At 42.9% G+C, this 23,320-nt stretch overlaps 1 protein-coding gene across 6 annotated transcripts in view; it reads right to left on the bottom strand.

The window, feature by feature from the left end:
* LOC121598104 (flocculation protein FLO11) overlaps positions 1–23,320 on the bottom strand; it is a 47,753-nt gene that overhangs the window by 13,354 nt on the left and 11,079 nt on the right. For all 6 annotated transcript variants that reach the window (XM_041924671.1, XM_041924675.1, XM_041924674.1 and 3 more), the window contains exons 3-4: positions 18,027–20,495; positions 6,037–6,203 (exon numbers count right to left, since the gene is read on the bottom strand). In XM_041924671.1, coding sequence (XP_041780605.1) covers positions 6,037–6,203; positions 18,027–18,114 — 255 coding nt within the window. In that variant the 5' untranslated portion in view covers positions 18,115–20,495. The remainder of the gene's footprint in view (positions 1–6,036; positions 6,204–18,026; positions 20,496–23,320) is intronic.

The following is a 23,320-nucleotide window of genomic DNA, read 5'->3' as shown; positions in this document are numbered from 1 at the left end:
CGCAAACAGATTATCAATAAAATGAATTGAACAAGGGTTTAGTGTTTTAAGCGAAAAATTAGCAGCTAAATTAATCAATTAGCAAAACTACCCAATTGTTGTATTATTATAGTGTTTTCCAAGTAACTTTGTAATGTGCACATAATTATTCACCGCATCCAAGATGTTTTTCGACAGCTGTCAAATGGTTTATTTGTTTCAAAATTAAATTTCAGTTTCAACTCGTGATTTTCAACACATAACAAAGAACTGTCAAAAAGTCAATAAAGGCAGACCTTCTAACTTAGATCTCTCCTACATTATTACAATAAGTTCTTCTTCTACTATCTGACGAAACGGCCTACTGGCGACTTAGTGAGTACCACGGAGATGGATAGTAAGATCTATAGTGACAAATAAGTAACTAAGTGCAAAACTTAAATTTTCCAACAAATTCTAGAACGATCTCTTGACGAAACACAGTAAAGATATAAAATGTACTGAAACGACATATTACCGTTTGCATTTTTTTAATGCACAATAATTTTCGAATTTTCATGGATTTATCTTCAAATTTTAATAACAGTGTCTCATGAGTCAGTACACAAAATTTGACACCTCTAGCAGTCGAACTCTAACTGTACTCTAGGCAACTTCATTTGGCAGCGTGCGCGATCATAGAACGACACCCCGTAGCGTCTAAAACGGACTCCGTGCGGCAGTTTGTGGACGTCGTATAAGCCTGTTCCGGTATCTACAACATTTTGGCACTATTAGACAGCAATCAGAGCATCGAAAGAAAGCCCAGTTGTTAATTGTAGACATCTCTGAGCGACAAGAAGCTTCAAAGAATGCAGAAAATGGCAACCAAGGGACAAGTGGCTACATTGGTTTGTAAGCTTGACCGGTACGTCGATGCTACCGGTCAAACAGCCGGAACCGGAAAACATGAACAAACATATCAGGAAGCAGAAATCGCGTCCACTGTCTTCACAGCGGCAAGCAATGACACCAAAACTCAGTTTTGGGTGAATTTCGATGGAATTTCGATATGACACCCTAGTCCGCGAACTGGTCCAACATCCCCCAACTGTGTCCCATCATTTTTTTTTTTCAGACAAATATGATGCAAAAGCTCTACTCCTATTATTTTGTTGCGAAAACTTGGGAGGAATTGATAAAAAACGAAGGTAGACCTTAAAACATCCCTACACGCAGTTCTTCGCCCGCCATGGCAAAAATCCGGATAACTGACGAAAGGGAGCCCGCATGGTCGTGGATTTATTTTTGCAAGAAACCCTGAAATAACTACCTTTCAAAAGATGTTCATGGAAAGAAATTATCTCGCTTAGCTTTTTTTCTACACATTCCTGTCGTTCACATTCCTGTCAAAGCATCGTTTTGCCCAACTCTAATCAATGCAGCAATCTGCTGGATTGACTTGAGGATTTTAAACACTATACTATCAAGATGATATTAACAGATGTCGCCCTTTTGTAGCGCTTGATCCTGTATGAGCAAACAAACGGAAGAAACAATAATGTTTTGTCTACTGCATTTCCAAGAAGCAATACACCCAGCATCCAATTGTCTTATAATCTCAATATAACAAATACAAAAAGTTTGAAAAAACGAAACGATGAAATTTTATTCTCATCAGTGCAAATAAATGTTTCCAGCATTACTTTTAACGAGACGCCTCATTCGTCTACATAATTCTCCTTCGCCATTTTTCCACGCAATATAACACATCCAAATCTCGCCTTCACAACCTTCACACTTCATGTGCCAGCAGCAGGCATAATTCGAGACACAACACACCATCCAGCGTCTCCCCTCTTCTCACGCATGCATCCTGATGTTGGATACACACAGCCAGGTGTGCGCGGCGATCGATATTCTAAAATAAAATGTTAATTGCTCATCGTTTGGGCGGAATAATCGGGGAGCAGTGGCGTGTTGTGTCTGCGCGTCTGCTGTTGGTGGCACCACACAGGCGATGGAAATTGCTGCGAAGCTGCGAGAGAAGGAGAGCGGGCAGCGTTGGCAAATTGCTACCGGCGCGAACCAATCTCATCCCCATTACCGGATGTGTGAACAGACAGCAGAGTTCCGGGCACAAACACACCACACAGGCCCATATTTGCAACCCACCTACGCGTCGCTAGCCAGCGGAGACGGTGGCTGGAGGCCACCATCCTAGAGGCACTCGGGTGTATGGGATGTGTGCGTGCCGCCGCCCCCCCCCCCCCATCCTGTCGATTGATCAAGGAAAACTGGCGACACTTTGCCAGTGCCTTCGAGCATGGCAACAGCACCACACCACCGACAGCATCAGCAGCGCACCAACCAACGTACGCGACCATCCGCTTGCGCGTTAAAAAAAGACGTTCCGGGAAGCGTGATAAGGAAAACCGTTCAATCCTTCAATTAAAAGAGCGGGCGCGGGCGGTACAAGAACGAGCAGCGTTCGCCCTTTTCGAAGAATCACGACAATTTTCGCCCACCGTTCGGCCATAGCAACAGCGAGCTGCAGCAGCAGCAGTAGCGGCTCTGACGGATGGTAAATTGAGGCGGCAGCCAACATGCGCCAGCCACAGTACCTTCGATTAGCGCACGGGCGCGTAACGTCGTTTAGCGCGTACAATCATCGAAAAGCGTTCGCGAAGCGGAGAAGGAGGAGCAGGAGGAGGGGAGCTGTGTGTATAATGCGCTGACCGCGACCGACCGAGACAACTGGCGCGCGTGTATTTTCTCACAGACGACCGGCCTCTCGCTGCACTGCCACCCGCTCTTGCCCACGAAAACAATGCACTTGCGCTTCCCCCGTCGTCCCGCACACACGAACGACTGACAACGATCATCACCGGGAGGGGTGCAAAGATCGCCATCAACACACCATTATAAGTATCACCACTAACCAGCACCCACCAGCATCACCCACGTTTCTCACCCCAGACGATGATGATGATGCCGTCCGTTGTCGAGTCGCGAATAATGATGAAACGATTAAGTGATCTTTATCGATGCGAACCGAGCGAGGAGGAGGAGAACCCTCCCCCCTCGGCAGTGGTGATGGAATGATGCATGGCGGCTTTCACAAAACCCTCTCTCTAAATGTGCAAATTATTTGATTGTTAAATCATCGCTATCGCGATAATTGATTGCAACCTATAGTCAGCTGTTGCTGCTGCTGCTTCTGCTGCTGGTACGGGGAGAACGGGGAAGCAATGCATCTGCGATAGGTAAATTGCATCTGGCAACATTTCACACATTTACAGCTCTATCAAAGACGGCTGACAATCATAACCTGGGGTTGTTAGGTTTTTTTGTTGTTGTCTGACACACACAGACACGAGTCTCCGTTTATTGCACACAAACACACACGCACAGTTGCTAATGGTTGATGTTTCCGAGAGCTTACAATCAAGGTGTCTGTCTCCATCGTCCTCCCTCGATCGTGCTGCTGCTGCTACCGTGCGACCGTGGGGAGGGTGTTTGACCCCCATGGTAGTGATGGTGGTGCATCTGTTGTGCACCATCACCATCACTTATTGTGCATTTAATTTGCAGCAGCAGTGACACCGTTTGGCAATGTGTTCTTTAGCACTGTTAAACGATCGTAAAAAAGCCACCATCGGAAGGGATACTACACGTTTGGTGCATTCAATGACAGTTGAAACTAGGAAACTGTAACAAATCAGCAAGGTAAGAGATAAGATTGAATTTTTTAAATGATTTTTTTACTTCGTAAACATATTTTATGTGAATTGGATTCATTGATACAGTAATTGCCGTCAAATTTTGGCTCTAGGATATCAATGTTTAACTCTAACACCTCCATTTTTAGGCCGTAAGTTTACAATGTTCTACTCTTTCTGATGCACACTGTCAAAAATTGGTGCCTTATAGACAAAAAAAGTGATTAAAAATTCAACGACAATGACTGTAAATAGATAGGTTTCGTCGGCTATTAGACGGCTACAACTAACAGTAAAAACAGTAAACAAACAGTTTATCTATATATATAAAAATCTCGTGTCACGGTGTTTGTTGCGAGCAACCTCCGAAAAGGCTGGATCATTTTCAACGAAACTTTGCACACACCTTATGGTGGTATGAGAATAGGTTTTAAGACTTAAAAATCGTTCAGATGTTACACTAAACTTAATTTAATAATGATTTTCTAACTCCCATACAAAGAGCAGGATTGTTGTTGTGTTGTATACGGCACTTTGACACTTGGTGTGAGGTGCCTGGCGGTTTACACTGGATGATCGGATCCTGTGAGGATACGGGCACGAAACAACTATGCCAAGTAATGAAGCAATAATGGAATATTTTAGTTTTTTTTTTAATAATTCATTTTGTCGCGCCAGCTAGTAGTTTTATAAGAACATCCTCGCAGTTTATTGTTTTGTTTCCTCAAATTAAGGATCACTAACCGTTCCAAGAAAAGGATCAAAACAATGTAAGTGGGATAAACGTGTAACATATCACAAACTATTCAAAATGTTTTACATATTAACTTTTACCATGATTTTTAAGCAAATATTTTACGCAAAGATCAATTCTTCAATTCAAATTTCATTTATTTAGAACAATGCCCTTGTTGTTCATCCAACTCGGTGTCTCTTTAATTTCAAAGAAAACAGGAATACATGTGTATTCCAATTTACACGTTTGTTTCCATCAATATTCTATGTAAACGATAAAAATGTAGAAGTACAATTACTTTCAATAGTTGTAATTAGAATAACAAACTTAATGTATCAATTGTGTCCATGGTATTGAACGTTGTCATTGAAATTTTGATTCTGTAGCAACTGTGACATACTTTAAAATGTTGTAAATATATGCTGGACAATGTGTGTTGTAACACGAACACTGGAATAAAATGTTTAAAAAGCATTTTGAAATTAGCATTGTTGCTTCTAGATGGAACCCAGTGGAGAAAGACAACGGTCTTGGTTCCTTTTTTATTTATTTGTGCAGACTTTGAGCTTAATTGTTGCTGCCAGGTCAATCTCTATTAGTGAGCATCTTTCTTTTTGAAGATCGTATACTGAAATTTCAGCCTATCAGCTGGTTTGCATTGTATAGCAGCTTTCGAGCAGCTATCGAAGTGGGTATTATGTACAGGTAGGATAAGCCCAGGTGTATGTATTAAGAAAGTTGTTTTTTATTGCTTCTGCTTCTGAATGAAGATTTTAAGAGTCTTTTTATGTATTCGTCAAACTACCAGAAAGCCTGTGTGAGGTTTCATCTTTCAAAAGTTTTCATCTGTCCTGTCAAAAAGTGACGTTCAAATTTAATTATAAAAAAAAGATTATGAGACCACCTGCTCTACATACACTTTGATTCTAGATTCTAGCACCTGATCTCCTTAAAGCACCTTATGATGAATGTAAACACGACCTTGTTTTGACATTTTGTCCAGCAGGTACTCGAATCTAATTCTAGATTTGAGGTTGAAACAATCTAGGCTGAAAATCGCAGGCTAGTTTTGTGTGTGATTCTCTATGGAATGTTCAGTCGCCAAGATTTCAGCCGCCAACTGTCAAATTACATGTACAAAAGCTGGTTAATATCGTGAAAGGCCCCATTAACGATAACTTGGCAAATAGGTAACGAATACGTTGTTCTAATCATCACTACTCCCCTGCCCGATAGAGTAAAGGTTCCAATAAAGGCAAAAACTACCGTCTATAAACACAAACAATACTGCAGTTTTTTAACACTAAACTTCATAGAATTCACATCCAGAGAAGGTGGTGGTTGGCAACGTTTAGTAGGAAATTATTTACAAAAATACGAACACGTGGAATATTATCTATAGAGCAAAATATATCGATACTCAACAAACAAACAACTCCAAAAAAATGGACTTTCTGTAAATTAATGCACTCAGAGGAATTTAAACGAAACCTTCCCAATGTTCTGTAAGATCTTCTTAAACATAAACAATAACTATTGCCACCATTGATTTAAAACACTACACAATAACACATCACTGTCATTTAATAATCAATCTCTTAGGTTTGATGCTCCACTTACCGGAAACAATTTCGGATCGTACGTGCGCTCCGAGCAAAGGTTGTACACTTTGAACTTTTTGTCGTGCCGCTGGGTGAGTAGCTTGACCACGTGTTCGCGATTATTCCGGTAGATGGCCTCCACATTGCCCGCCGGAAAGCCCATGGCGATGATCTTTGGCGTAATATCTGAAACGAAGGAAAAGGAGAGACATTTAGTACCAAACGCACGAGAGCAACATTTTGATGTTTTATTACATTCGATGCTCTTTGGCATCCTCTGTGATCTGCCTGCAATCCACTGTGACTCCCCGTGTGAACCATTATCGACAAGTGTGTTAAAATGTAGTCGTCCCTCAAAAAAGCACTGAGCAATTCTGAACGATGCTCGGAGATTTAATTTGTATACTAATTGGCCAGCAGACAAGTATGCTTATGCAGTGCTCCACCCACTCCTTGTAATGCTGCACTACACACCATGATTGCACACAACACATTGTGGCAAAATGTAGCCCAGCAGAGTTCGACGGATCGCATGTTCTATCCCGCTCGTGCTAAGTAAGTGCACTCTATTGCACCTGATAAAAGCACTATTTTCTCGACGAGCACGGGAAAAAAGGCATTGGGAAAAGCGATCCATGCCCCAGGAGATCACAGACCACCCATGCGAATATGTGTATGATAATGAAAACATAATCACATATCACCGTGCACCGTTGATGTGCTGCTGCTGTGCATCGCGCTATTCCATCCATTTCTGCGCAAGAATTCAAAGGGGGGGGGGGGGGGCGTAGAACACAGGAAGCGAAGAACTTTATCCAGCTGCACCTGACTGCACCGTTGCTACGCTGCATTACACGGTAATTGTATCACGGCATAGAGTGGGCACACATCACGACGGCGCCCCATGGGGATGACGGTCGAGGCATTCTCTAGAGCTTTTATTTTTATCCATTCTTTCCATTCTGCCTTCCCATGCAGACGCAGGTCGGTCGGCCGCATAAAATACGGTAGCAACAAAACCCGGGTGAAGATATAATTTGCATACCTAATTGCCACTGATTAGCACATAAATACATCGGGACACATACGTGGATACACAGCACCATCACAGAGCAGACGCAACGCTACACGCTACGTGCGGGAAAAGGAGAGCTGGAATGGTGAATTATGAAGTGAAGAGGGGGCGGCTAGTGCCCAGGTTTGAATTTGGACCGAAACTGCGAATGAATAAAACAAATGACGGAGGAAGGTGTTACAAGGAACGTCATGACTGCCTGCCTGCCCACACACACCTCCCTGATATTCTCCTGCGAGAAGCCTTCTACAATCCACTTCGCGATCGTGTTCATTCCCTTCAGCAAGTACAACGTTTTCGCTAATGGTCGAATGAAACGCAACACACGCACGCTCAACACCCTCCCCCCGGGACGGCCGTTGGTATGGTATGGGGGAAGGGTTAGTGTGCGCCGCTTGATTTATGATCACGATGCACTTGACGCCAAAAGTAGGCCCCCCGTTGCAGTAGATCAACCGGGTTGGGGGAGGTTCCTTTACAATTTACTTTTTTCCTTTTTTTACTTCGTGCCACGCTACACCTTATTAGCGTGCGTTGAATAAATGTAGTAGGGAACAACACGCGCCACCCTGGTCCCCTAAACCGCCGCCACAGGTGTGCATGTGCACAACATAGCAGCGGCTGCTTGATTGTGTGTGATTGCCGCGCGCTTTTATGAGAAGAAATGCATTTGAAATGCAGATTTCCGTCAACTGGAAATGGCTGGTGGACGGTGTTGGACGGTGGGGCGGGTAGATGTTAATGTAAGCGATCCGAGCTGAAAACGCTTGATAGGGGAAAATGTGTAAAACACTTGCTAATCTCACGACACAAGTTTCTGGTAAAGCTTATTTTAATTGGAAACCGATTGGAAGCCGATATCCAGACCATTTTATAGAGGGTGTAAGAAAACTTTTAAAAGAAAGGGTGATAGAAACTGATAGAAACTCTTTTAAATGCAATTCAGAATTAGTCGTTTAGAATACAATTTTTGTTTTATTATAATCATGCTCCATGATATTAGAATCCTTTTACGATTTCTAGTATACTTGTAACATGAAATTTTATACTTTACGGGCATGTTGTTATGTCGTACGTTTGACATGACTGTTTTACGGAGTTCTGTTCGTTAAAAAGATGTTAAAATATACGACAAAGACATTATCAATCATTTCAAAACCAAACAAAAAGAACATTGGGGGCCTATCCGTTTTAAGTTCTTACGCTGAATTTTCAACCTGTCAGCTGTTTGCATTGTACAGCGGTTTTCGAGCAGCTATCTAAGTGGATATAATATACAGGTGGGCTTATCCCAAGGTGTATGTATTTAGAAGGCTGATTTTTATCGCTTCTTCTTCTGAATGAAGATTTTAAGAGTGTTTTATGTATTTGTCAATCCTCCAGAAAGCTTGTTTGAACAAAATGTTTCACCCGTCCTGTCAAAAAATGATGTTCAACTTTGGTTTGCTACCAATTAAAAAACATGCTACTCGAATCTAATTTTTCCTTTGAGGCTGAAATAATCTAAACTGCAATTCGCAGGCTACTTTTTTGTGTGGTTTTGTATAAAGTGTTTACATGATTTCAGCCTCCAACTGTCAAACTCCATACAAAAAACTGACTAGAATCGTGAAGGGCCCCATTATTAGGTTTTAAGATGGAAGCACACGAGTTGTTCCCAAGTTGTCTTAATCTAATATGGCATAGTATATATTTTAGGAGACAGTCCATAATCGAGCACCGGTTCCGACACCTACGACTCCGATCCGACTCCGACAAAATCGGAGTCCGGAGTCGTCCGAAGTCCGGAGTCGGTCGGAGTCGGCCGAAGACGGCCGGTGCAATGTGTTTCTGGTCCGTCATTTTTTTTTCGTTGTGTTTGATCCTCTTTCGCTTTGCGCGCGCACTTTTCAAACAGGCCTTTCTTTCTAAGAATAGTGGTTTGAGTCGACCATAGTCAACAGGAGGCGGAGTTGGAGATGAAATGTCTGACCACAAGAACATTGCATTGGCCGTCTCCACCCAACACCACGACTCCGACTCCAAATGATTCCGGACGACTCCGGATGTCTCCGGATGACTCAGACGACCCCGAATGACTCCGGATGCCTCCAGATAACTCTGAATGACTCCGGATAACTCCGGATGGCTCCGGATGACGCCGGATGATGCTGGATGACTCCGCATAACTCCGGAAGACTCCGGATGACTCCTTGACGGTTTCAGACTATTCCAAACGGCTTGGAATAAAGATGGGTGGACCTACCTTTTACAGTCGGTTCCAACATTTTCGGAGTCAGATCGGAGTCAACTCCGGATTTTTCCCAACTTTACCCATCACTAAATCCAACTCAGTTATGAGTTTTGTCACAAACAGCCTGTAAACTACATATTAATTATTTATCATTTATCCCTTATATAATTTAAGCCAGAAAGCCGAAATTTCAGCATGTCGGTGGAAAAATATTCAACATGTATACATTTGATAGTCACGTTCCGCCATATTCGACTTCATCATTTGTGTACATACAAAGATGTATTTTAATATCTTTTTTTTTTCATTTTTTTGTATAAAATGGTTTATATTTCTTCCATTAATTTGAAAAAATAAAAATGAATTCAAACAATTTTTAACATTTTGCGACAAAATAGTTATTCAGCTCAAAAAAACCCTCCCCCCCTCATTATTTAACGTGTTAAATGTTATACGGTTTTTAGTACCACAGAACCTCTGCAAACATCAAATACAAAGTATTTTGAGGTCTCGTCAATTTGCAATAAATTTAAACTTGTACATACATTGGGTGTGCCCTATAGACTATAGCCTCAAGCTAAAACTACCAACGCTATATCCCATAGTTTCGTTCTCCTTAAAACATGTAAACGAAGCCATGCTTCCACGCCGTAAATTGATATTTAAACGTTGTTTGATTAGAATGATAGGCACGTAATGAATTAATCATAACACACATGTCGTCCTCGAATGTGCCCCTAACAACACACAGACACACACACCCATGCCCAAGAACATGATGCAAATTGAGCCAGTTCACGTAACGAGGATGTTATTTGTTGACCCACGTGCGTTCGGCGGTCACTGTTTGATGATCATCTATCAAATGAGCACCGACCGCTGCCAGCAGACAACACCACTCCGGGCTCAATTAGTACTAATTAGTAATGGAGGCGCCGTTTTATTCCAGTGTGTGACATTTCCCGTCCACTGTGTGTATGCTTGAGCTACCGCTGCTACCACAGAGAGATCGAGAGACACGAGTTTTTCCATGATCAAGTGTGTTCCTTTGCTCTTTGTGACGATTGAACCGGTTCTGGCCCGCAGTCTAGCCCTCTATCACAAAGCAATCATACACACACAGACACACACACACACACATACACATGTGGATATCTATTTGGCTTGGCCTGAGTTGTTTTTTTTCTGCTCCTCTATCTGGCAGTGTCCCTGACCGAAACACGATCGGGTTAACTCCACGCGCGAACATCTCGTCCACCACCCCCCTTCAACGGCTCAGCACCGCCACACACTCGGTCGGACTTTGAGGAGCTGAGATCCCAAACGCACATTCGTTTGCGAACGACAGGGGAAACGATGACAAACGTTTTGGCGGTTCGTCGCTTGTCTACGCGATTTGAATTCAAGTAAAGAAACTTGTCCAACACCATCAGGTCGGCGCGTCGTTACGTTCGGCCAATTGAGGAAGAAGAGCGAAACCATGCAGAAAGCAAGAAACCACGAGACACACATCCTTTCAAATGGCGCAGTGAAAAAAAAACGCGTAAGAACAAACAGTAGTAGCAGCTGGCCGAGCAGCAGCAAGTGTGTGGGATTTCCGAAAAAAAAATCATTGCAAACTTGCGGCCGGTGGTTTAAACAGCTGGAACACCCGTCGAGGAAGGACAAGCAGAGTGTTACATGACAACAAAAAAAAAAAAACAAAAAACACCGACAAGAGTCGCGCCCCATTTACTAGAACAAGTGTCAGAATGACCAACGCACTCTTGTGGTACACCTTTTAGCAGAACTTTTCTATTTTTATACTAAATCAATGATAAAACCAAAACGAGGAACTTTGGCACACAATAATTAGCATCCGGGGCTGCCTATCAGAGTTGATAGGCCTTTTTTGAAAAATTAACAAAATTCCCAAGCTGTGAAATACTGGGTGGGGGGTGTGGTGTGTTGCAGTTGCTTGTGGCAAAGGCGGCATAAAATTTGACCGACATTTGGCTGAACGCTGAGAACGTTGACTGGTGCTGCCGCTGTGTCAAGCATACACAAAACCGACACACAAACGCTCGGGGCACGTTTACACTCTTCAGATCTCAAGGACAGCAGCAACATTATGAGCACAATAACGATCGATCAAGCGAACGAAACACGCGCGCGCACACGATCGAGTTTTCCCACCAAAGGGAGAGAGACAGAACAAGACAGAGAGAGAGAGAGCAAAACAGCACACCAACCAACCAACCCCGGGGGTCTATGACCGATTCTTCGTTTGGCATTGGAAAGTGGTCCCCGTTCGAGGGCGATGTGGGGTTGAAAGGTATAGTTAAATGCTTCGCCGCTTGCACACCGGCCATCCCACCCGGTGTTGTGTCTAATGTGGCACACGGGAGACAGAACGAGAGGTGTTTATTTAAAAGGCAGAAAACCGACCTAGCGCCACGGACATTATGGTACACCACTAGGGGGAGCGAAACTGTTGGGATTGGAGCGCCAGTGGATTAAGATGTTGAAGTTTGCAATCGGGGGGACATGAACATGGTTATGTGTGGTTTGATTTTGCATAGCCTTGCATTGCAAGTGAAAGAAAGCAACTTGTCGTACGAAATACCTGAATTGTTTTATTTTATTTAAACGGGTAAAAAGCACATTAAACTTAAGACACGAACCTAACATTCATTATGTGCCAAAGTAACAAAGTTGAAAAGAACTCTTCGTCTTTTCGCAAAGAATTTTCGCGACATCACACACAGCCACAACATGCTTACAAAAATATATGTGGCGAAGCTCTATCGTTTTGCCGGCTAATCTGTTTGTTCTGTCAGTCAGCCAGGTCAGTGAGACGCAGCTGCGGTCGTAGTAGGCGCACACAATCATCATGCTTCCGTTGATGGTTTCACCGAAAGCAATCGAAGAACGTAAACGTAAGCAGCGGCTCCGTGGGCTATGCGGCGACACGCACGTACACTGCCCCCACGGGCGACGGACCGTGTGTGTGTGTGATGTGCATTACTTGCAACATTGTTGCAAGCGGCGTAAACATCAACCGTCTATCTTCTATCTTCGCTTCGCAAAGTGCTATAAAATGCTTCGTTACAACTGGAGGTGATAGGATTTTTTTCGACTGACACAAAAAGATACTTTTTCGACAAGGAAATCCAAACTTTTCGTGTGATCGTGAACAATGATATCTCAAATTAGGTATAATTTGCATACGGTCCGTTAAAAAACATTTAATGATTAGTAGTAACTTCTTAGTTTAAATGCCAAATAGAATAATGTCCCAATGCTTCGCGTTTAATAAATAACATACCCAATTTCGTGTTTGTTTTTCTTTTTGTTTGAGTTTACTTAATAATAAATCTAGTTAATAACTTATTATTATAATAATGATTTTTGTTTTACTTAATAACATCAACTATACGACAAAACAACCCTGTTTCGATTGTTTGAAATGGTAGTTTGTTTGTACTGAGAAAGAAATGCCGGTGGTTTTGCTAATCGAATAAAATTACTATTTGTTTTGGTTGATTTTTGCTAGGAATTGGCTGTTAAGTTGCTATATTTATAATATGATTTTATACATGTTTCGTTCAACATGTTTCATCAGTTAAATTCGTTCTACTGAAATAAAATTCTACAGAGGATTTTTTTTAAATCATGTGATGCAAAGTCTCCTTCTGAGAAGAAATAAAAATATAAGACTTTTTCGATACAAATGTGCAAAAAGGGTAGCAAAAATATTCCCTGTTTTAATTTGGAAGGTAGGTAAAAACGGACACTGCGGGAAAGATGGAAAATTTCTCATAATTATACGATAAAATTAATTATTCAACAATTCAAAAATGTATAGCATCCAATCTGAAGGTGTGACAACACATTCAAGAACCATTTTTAGCGCGTCACATTGGTCAAATTTTGAAAATTGTTTTGTTAGCTATTCTGCTCCTGTTACTCATGGTTGGATTTAATGTTAATTTTTGACTTGGTGGATAAAATAGCATAAAGGGTCTACCTATATATTAACAAGTCCCACAAACTTGCTGTGGTTGCGGGGTTGTTTTTTTGTATTCAGGCCTAATGAATACCGTTAATGCCCCATGTTTCAATAATGTCTCAGATTTTGAATTCTAGGGTGTGTCGGAAGTGGCGCTTATAATTGCAAAATTGGGGGCCTTCACGATTCTAGTTAGTTTTTTGTATGGAGTTTGACAGTTGGAGGCTAAAATCATGTAAACACTCCATACAAACCCACACAAAAAACTAGCCTGCAATTTTCAGTCTAGATTATTCTAGCCTTAAAGGTAGAATTAGATTCGAGTACCTGCTCCAAAAATGGCAAAATAAGGTGGTGTTTACATTTATCCCAAGGTGCATTAAAGAGATCTGGTTGTGGAATCTAGAATCAAAGTGCATGTAGTCCAGGTGGTCTCATAGCATTTTTTTTATAACCAATTTTGAACATCACTTTTTGACAGAACGAGTGAAAACTTTTGCTCTAAAGAGCCTTCTGGAGGCTTGACGAATACACTCTTACAATCTTTATAAGCAGAAGCGATAAAAATCAGCCTTCTAAATTCATACACCTTGGGATAAACCCATCTGTATATTATACCGACTTAGATAGCTGCTCGAAAACTGCTATACAATGCAAACAGCTGACAGGCTGAAATTTCAGCCTGCGAACTTCAAACGGAATGGGCCCCATTGACGGTTAAACGAAAAATCATCACAATTTTTTTTTAAAGAAAGTATGAGAAAGTGGAAAGCGATAGGTAGTGTTAAAATCTATTACACCACTTCAATTACATGGTCGCTGCATTTATATATCTCAAGTTTTTTTAAAATATCTTAATGTGTCCGTCTTAACCTACCTTTCTTTTTTTGTTGATTTAATTACATTTTTGTCCATAGTTGCATTCAAAACAATTGATTTTTTTAACCATTTGCGAAAACCATACAGACAAATCGATTACCAAGGGTTTATTTACATACTTTTTTCATCAAATTAGCCTGCTTTTTTTGTTTATACTGCCCTCGCCGTATGACGCAAGAGACCTGAATTTACTTGGAATCACAGAAGTGGCAGCACTTGTGGCTCTCGTTTGGTGATAGCGGCCTGCCTGCCTGCCTGCCTGGCTGTGCGCGTTCCCGATTGAGTTTGCGTTTGAGTCAACCGACTGCGTGTGGCCAGCCAAGCCGCCGCATCAGCACTATCGTATGTGTCTAGCATTACCCCCGCCAGGCGATAAGGCGATAATTTTAGCGTGCAGTGCGCAGCCGACGAAACCCCCAACATGTGGCTGGGCTGCTCCTTTCGCGCTTGTGTTTTTTTTTTGTGTGCTACGGTCAAGCAATCCCCAAATTGCAAGGGAAATGCAATAAGTCACATCAAGCGTGTGTGTGGGTATGTGTCTGTGTGTGTGTGTGTGTGTGTGTGTGTGTGTGTGTGTGTGTGTGTGTGTGTGTGTGTGTGTGTGTGTGTGTGTGTGTGTGTGTGTGTGTGACTCCTTGTGCATTAGGCACACGAGCAGCATCATCACCAGCCAGGACAATTTATGATGTTTAAACTGATTTTATGCTGAGCTGACCTTTGATATAGGTTCGGACTACGGAAAGTCCGGATTGGATTATCAACACAGCCTGACCCGCAGGAGCAGCAGCTCGCAGCAACTGGAGCGCAGTGCGGAGAGGTGGTGCAATCGGAAACGGCGGGATGTGCGAAATTATTTAAGGTGTATGACTCGATTTTTACAACCAAAATGACAGACAACTGCAATCGAACAGGCTCCACACACATACACGACACGCTCACGAATCAAAATAGTTGCGTCATCGTGCTGGGGGCTGACTATCAGTGGCAATTGAAAACAAGGTCAAAGGCATGGTTGTGGTATCATTAGAACGTTTTTTCTTTACTTCCATCATTTACTTATGTTTGATTGTAGCCGAGGTAGAAATCGGTGACGTATTGATGTGTGCAAATTTATGCTTTAAAAATAAAAGAATTAACAAATACAACAGGTAAATGAACAAATTGAAATAACAAATTAAGTTTTTGAATTTAAAAGCATTTAAAAGTAATTGCAAAGCTACACCACAAGGAAGGAATGTTTTCGCTTCAATTGGATCATTTTCTTAAGTATACAGGCCCAATGCTATAAACCCAGTTCCAGTTCGATACAGTTTGTCTCTCACTCACTTATTATATTTTTATATTTTATTTGTCAGTCATATATTCATTCATGTCATATAGACATATATTTTTGTCAGTAAGACATCAATTTTGGACTGTGAGTCAATCGCTTTATTTGCAAAATTCTAAACTGTGTGTTCCAAAATTATTGAAATTAAGTTAATTAGCTTTTTATGATTTTTTTTAAACATTTTTTATGAAATTTTTGGAAGTTTTAATAGAGTGGAAAAAGTTAACATGTGTATTTTCAGGTGTAAGTAAGAAATGGCATTAAATTTTATGAAATTTGAAATTTCATAATTTGTAAAAATTCTAAATTGTAAAATTATCATAATTCCTACAAGTGTCAAACATATCCATTTTCAAATTTTCAGACAGACACAAACATGTGGGGGTTAGAGTTGCAAATTGATGCCTTTGAGCCAAAATTTGGTGGAAACGACTGTAAATAGAATAAATTTTATTTAGGTGTTAAAATATATGGAAGCCTCATCGTGCCTCAGCTGTGTCACATTTTCGTGTGATCGACTATCTGTAAACTCGGATCGGTGTATGTAAATATTTCCTCAGCTGATCAAAAAACTCCATATATTTACCTTCAAATAAATATCGATTGGTGGGTTGTATTAACTTATCCGGTTTGGCTTAACATCTAAATAAGCATTTTTCCTCAATTCGAAAACAAAAAAAGCAATACCAGCATTTATACACCTCCAGCATTACACATTTGATCGACAACAGATCGTTTCCAAAGTTCTCTTTTCTTGGCATTTCACAAAAAAACGCATTCTTGTGCACTCCCCCCCTTTGCCCAGCCCCCGCGTCGACCGAGTCGATCGCCATCGTCGCCGTGTCTCCCGATGACCTCGAACGAAAATAGCACAAAACACTTGTGACGCGATCGTGCACGTACTTGACGGGGGTACGTGTGTGTGACAAACTTCGTGAAGGTCATTTATGACCGAAAAGACCCGCGAAGCGTAAAGACTGGACGACGCGTGCATTGGACTGGGAGGGAGTAGGTTTAAAAGCAGGCGGATGATTCTTGAGGGCTCGCATGCACCCATACACACACACACACCCACAACACACTTTAAAAAACCTGTGGCAAAGGGGGGCATACGATTTACTGTCATCGATGCACATCGGTCGTGCAGTTTGCAATTTGTCAACTGTCATATTTGAAATCATTTGGCAAGTAATATTTGTGGTGAAAGAAAAACTGTAAGTAAACGCTCATACAAATCAAGAGATAGGACAGTACGCGGGCAATTGTGGTCACACATAACGTGTTCCTTTCCCTTCCTCCCTCGTCTCGCCGTCATCGACTAAGCAAACTTGATGAACGCTACCCCGGTTTGTTGTCTGTTTTTACATTGGGCAAAAGTGCACTCTAGCGTCAAACGGCCACCGCGAACGCACACCGAGAGCGAGAGCGATCATTGACCCGATGGGTGGTGGTGGAACAAAATGGTTTTACAATTGTACTAAATGATACGGTCTTTTTTTCTCTCATAGTGGCAGATCGTTTCGTGCGATCCTCAGAGGGATCAAGCTGAGGAGGATGGCGACAGTTCAATAAGAGAAGTACATTGCGATGTACTATGAAGATCGGCATTTTAGTTTACAAAATCAAAGAGTCGATGGAATTTAATTATTTTTTTTTCGAAGGCTGTAACTGGTTTTCAATGATATCGTGTTACAGTAACTAATAAACAGTAACTGGTTGTTGAATGGTAGTAGAACAAAAGTTTTAAAAAATTAGCTAAATTATTTAACTAAATTAAGCAATGAAATGAGTGAAACAGCTAAGCGTAACAAGTAAACTAGTGATGGCTAAATTTGATAAAAATCCGATCCTACTCCGATAATTTCAGATCCGACTCCAGAAGGTTGAAACGCCCAAATTTATCCGGAGTCGTCTGGAGTCGTCCGGAATCGGTTGGAGTCGCAGTCGTCCGGAGTCGTCCGTAATCGGTTGGTGTCGGAGTCGTCCGGAGTCGTCCAGAGTCGGCCTTTGAAACAAAGGCCTGTATATGAAGTGCATGCGCAAATTGAAATTAACAAAAAAACACAACAAAATGAAAATGAAATGAAATACCTGATAACAAGCACATTACACCGGACGGCTGCTGTTGACTCCGATCGACTCCGATTCCGGTCGATTCCGATCGACTCTGGAAGACTCGAAATGATTCCGGACCTACTATCTGGAATCGATTCCCAAAACTGATTCCCGACCTACTATCCGGAATCGATACCAGAAAACTGCGGAGCTAGCCGGAATCGATTCCGACAAAAACTTCATTTTTCTCATCACTTGTGTTCAGATCTATTAAGATTCATTCTGTATTCCTGTTTTCATTAACCAACGTCGGAAATGTCCTTAAATTCATAATGATTTACAGCAAAACGTGTTTCCCCACAATATCAAAAGTTCAGCATGTCAAACTCTATTTAAAAAAAAACTAATACACTAAGGTTCAACTGGTAAAATGCAATCATACTTACACGTAAGGTCCAGATTGAACTCATCGTCGGTGTAGCGGAACCGCTGCCCACTAACCTTCTCCCGGATGAAGTTCGTCGGGTTAGCCATGTCCCGGATGGCGCGGTTGATGCGGTACAGCAGCGCAGCGCGCAAATACGTCGACCCAGCCGTCGCCCGTTCTTTCCTCGCACTGCTTGCTGGGCCAGGTGGGTGGGTGTTTGAGGAAGGTAGCTCTGTTTTTTGTAACTTTTGTGCCACAAAAGCCTATCGCTGGTTCGCTAGCCTATATTATTGTTGTGCTCTGCTAGCCTCTTTAGTAATGCTTCTTACCGTTACCGTTACGTTACGTTACAGAATGTTTGCTAGTACACCTTGACCCGCTCTTCCTGCGGTTTCCCATGAGTTCGTTGAGAGTGAGTGTGGGTGGGTATCACCACTGCCTGGGAGTGATGCTTTGTACTTTTAGTGAAAAAAGCAGGCGAGAATTGTCAAACTTCTGCCGTTGATTGAAGGGTCGGCTGCTAGGCAATCCGACAACAAGCGTTGAAGAAACAGTGCTGGCTAGAGCTTAACTAGCACTTAATCGTACGAGTGGTTGTAGAAATTGATATATTGTAACTATACACAATGCCAAAACAACAACTAGTTGTTTCACAATCGGCGACACACTATATTTCTATATTACAGGCGGTAGCTGTTGTTGCTATTTTTACTCTAACCTATCTTTCCGGTCGCGTTACAATGCTCCAGCATTTCTCTCCGTTTCACTATCACACACCAGAACACACACGGGTTGCGTTCTTTCCGTCAGACACGCGCGCCTCACTTCCCATCCAAACCACATGCGACGCACAGACACACGCGCACACAACACTACGCTCTTACTGTCCAGCCATTGCTTCCTTTTTGCTTTACTACTCCTCTTCTATCACTTCCGCACGGAACTCTTCACATACTGTTAGGTGTGCTCACCAGATGACTAACAGTGGATCTATTGCACACACACAAACACGCACACGCGACGACACTTTTCCATTCGCTACGTGAGCTGATAGCACACGGTGGGTTCCCTCCTGCTGCAGACACAGCACACCCGGCCACATTGCGCACGGGGGATGGATGGGTGGGAGGGTACACGAGAGCGGCCACCGCCTGCGCCTAAAAAGCTGCCGAGCTGTCTGCGCGAATGGCGACAAAAAAATCGCGCGGCCGACTCGACGCAGACACCCGCCCCGAGGTGGCAGCAGGTGGTGTGGTGATAACGCTCAAACAAACACACAGACACGACCCGCCGCGTTTGCCAAACGGAACGCAGCACGGAGCGCCCCGAATAACAACAATAATAACAACAACAACGAAAAACACACACTTTAAACGGACGCGCGCGCACTCGCACTCAAATACACTTACACTCACACAAACGTTAACACAAAGAGGACACAGGAAACACGTTAAAATCTTTGTACACCGTCGTACATGTCTGCTTTACAGAGCCGTGTCCAGTGTACTATCGAAGCAGGATGACTAACATCTCACGGATTGCACACTCCACACACATACTATTCACGCGGACCACGGTACACAGGTCGGGTTCTTGTGTAACGCACCATCATCTCGACCTTAAAGCGAGTGGCAGATGCTACTGCTGCTGGGTAACGACGGCTATATATTTTCAATATTGCACGTTATCGCCGCCTGCTTAGATGCGCCAACGCGTTTCCTTAGCGCAAAACGCCGCCGCAAACGCGTGTTTGCTAGGATTGCTCTCTCTCTCTCTTTCTCTCACACACACACGCGCCACTGTATTGCCGTTTGCGTTTGAATAATGCACACCCTGCGCACACCGCTCTAGCAGAGACAGGCACTACTACTACTACCACAACAACCAAATCATCCAACACACGAGTACGTTCTCCATTAAGCATTCAGCTGCCAGGAGTACAGCAGCAGCAGCAGCGGCAGCAGTCTAACGCTTATCGTCGTTATGCGCCCCCCTGCCTGCCGCAGCACACACGCAAAGCTCCACGCATAACTCCACTCACTCCTTTTCCCGCACACATGCTACGTCCCGGGGAAGCATCTTCGCTTCTGCTGGCAGGATGAATGATAGTGTCGCGCGACACGATCGCTTTGCTACAACACAAACCCTAACGCGCGTCGTGGCAGCCTTAGCACCTTCCGTTGATGATGATGATGATGATGGGCAATCTATTATCGAGCCGTTGCACTACTGCCGGTCGTCTCATTCCTCGTCGATCTTCTTCTATTTCTACACGGTTGTGTAGACCACGGTGTCTTGAAGTTTAAAACGATTTTTGTTAACGCTTTTTATTTGCAAAAAGCATCAGCACACACACACACTGGGTACGAAACACAGACCTCCACGCCACACAGTCAGATGGGCTGAGGAATTAACTAACAACACATTGCACACTCGCCGTTTGACACGCTAAAATTGCACTGGTTAGATTTGTACGTACTCCCGGATACTGTGGAAGAGAGAGGGAGAGAGAGTGCAAAGGAAACATTGGATTAGATATGTTGCGTAGACAAGAGAGATTTGAAGACGGAAATTTAAAAAAATATTATGACGTCGTAATATAATGGTATATCGTTGAGTTTTCTAAAACAATTGCATTTTCTGTAAAACAAGAAGTTCTCTTAGAAACGTACAGTGCAAACAATCACAACCACAAACCCAAAAATAAAAAGATTGAATGAAGTAGTAATGCGATCATCATTGAGGGCTTTCGCCCTTCGCCATACACGAACTAGAGAAAATGGCGTAACAATGAAGCACCAAAGCGAAGCCGCGGATCACTTGATCGGTGTGTGGTGATGCGACTATATGTTGCATCTTTATTAGAATGGAATATTTTGCGGATGACTTCATTGTCTGTCGTAGCCAGAGGACAGCGAAAATGGCGTGACGGTCGTGCGCTTTCGATAAAAACTGAATTCAAAAGCGTATGGCAACAAGTAGTTGTAGAATTTCACCAAACCACGACCATGTCATGTTGTGTTCGACATCGTCGATGTTTGCAGAAGACGTCACAGAAGAAGAAACTAAAGCAAATTATGAACAATTTCACAATCGCTAGGACGACCAGACAGCGGACAAGAAATAATTTTCTTAGATTGCAGTATGAAACCCTAGCTACACATGAATATGCACAAACACACAATACTGGATGCACAGTTTTCAATTCTTCTCACTTTGGAGCTCGGCCGGGAAATAGTTTCTTTGGCAGCCGGAATTCTTGCTTTATACGTTTCGGATGTTAAGATGTGTTCCTGCAGGTCTGCTGGTGTGTGTGTGTGTGTGGTAGGATTCGCCCCAGCCCAATCAGAACACTCCACGGGGGAATAACATTGGCGCACTCGCTCACGCATACTCGCATACGCATGCTAGCGCACCCATACGCCCTACAAATGCACAGGCCCACAAATAGAGCCGGACCGACACAACGCCACATTTGTGTAGTGTATTGTTTGCAGTGCGTTATCCTGCCATTTTGAAATGGTTGCGCATTTAATGTAAGGTGGATACAACAGTGTGATAATTAAACGCCAATGGGGAGACGATCACGTGATTTCATTGCAACTAACTTTCCGCCATTCTACATGCGCGAACTGACGATTGCAAACAGTACAAGAATGGCACACGACTCACTTCGGAGTTCTTCTGCCTGTCCAAAAAGCCATACCACAGTCGGGCTTTTGTTTTTCTTCCATGCTCGAAACATCGCATACGACAACCTGCCACGTTCCCTTATTATTTCGCAGATACCAGCGAAGAGGAGTAGCATGCTTCTTCTTCCTCAGAAGGGTCTAGAACTAGCAGAGAGCCCCAGCCCCAATCGTCTATGCATCTTCGAGACCAACACACACATACGTGTGCGCCGAAGAACGGATTCATTTCGCCAATGACATCATTTTCCAACCGCGTGGCTGCACGCGTGATCGCGTGGTTGTAATGGAACGGATAAAATAATGCGTAAATAGATGCGTTCCAATGATTGTTCGTTCCACAATTAACAAAAATAATGTAGCCAAGGTCATTTTGACGTAGAATAAACTGTGATGTATACGGTGTAATTCATGTAGCGAAATCCAAGAAAACTCTACCCTTGCCGGCCGGCGAAACACTTTGGATAGGAAAGCGCGCCTAAAAATAAACCACCTTTTTCTTTCGATGCCTTATCGTTTTACTGGCACCGTGTACGCACAACACTCAATGGGTGCCGTTTCGCTTTGGAGCTCTGCAGAAAAATGGGATTCTTCTTTGGGGAAGCTTCGTTGAGGGCACCTTGCAAATGGTTTTTATCTGGGGCGTCTAGACCAGAGGTCTCCAAACTTCGGCCCGCGAGCTGCATGCGGCCCTCAATAGTCTGTAATGTGACCCGCGACGACTTGGTAGAGGTTAAAATAAATAGTGAAAAGTTTGGAGGCCCCTGGTCTAGAGACCTAGAGACGAATGCAGTCGCGAGTCTTTTAATCTCTTCTCTTCTCTTATCTCTTGTCTTCGGTGCATTTTTTTTCTTCTAGAACATGAAGAAAAAATGCATGAATAAACGCATACACTCATCTCACCTTTGGCCGGTGTGAGCAGGGCACATGTACACGTGCTGTATGTTCATTACGCAGAAGAACTCACTACTCACATCTCATCTCTCACCATGCAAATAGAAGCCATGTAGAGTGACATTTGCAAAAGTACAGGCGGTCCCCGAGACCTCTTATACGCGGATTCGGAGATACGCAGTTTTCCAAATTTGACAGTTCTTTGAGCAAATTGTACTGATTTGACACATCCATTGTGAAATACCAAATAATTTCCGTATTGATCGAATGTAAAATACCATTTCCAAAGGTTTAAAACGGTTACATGCAGTAGAAGCATATCAAATAATTAAATTGGGGGATAAAACCACCCCGTACTTGCAACATTACACGAAGATTAGTGATATTTTGGCTGCAAATTACGAGATTGGACTTACGCAGGAAATTCGAGATACGCGGTATTTTGCTGCCGTTTTCGGTCCCCATTTACCGTGTATCTCGGGGATCGTCTGTACCTCAATTTTGCAACCAGAGCTACTTGCCTCGCGCGTAATATATGCTTCATTCGAAACAGTCGAATTATCCAGGCTGATGACATGCCAGATTGTTCTGTGTGTGACTTTTTCAATGCCGATCTCAACATGAAAAGAGTTAAACTCTGTTGGCAGGACACCCCACTGTGCGGAGTGAACCCTTTTGGCTAGCAGTGCGTCCACCGGCACGTCTATACGCACCTCGGGGAATAACAAGT

This window comes from Anopheles merus, chromosome 3R (genome assembly GCF_017562075.2).
Source record: "Anopheles merus strain MAF chromosome 3R, AmerM5.1, whole genome shotgun sequence".
Classification (NCBI taxonomy): Eukaryota; Metazoa; Arthropoda; class Insecta; order Diptera; family Culicidae; genus Anopheles; species Anopheles merus.
This window is presented reverse-complemented; position numbering and strand designations above follow the sequence as displayed.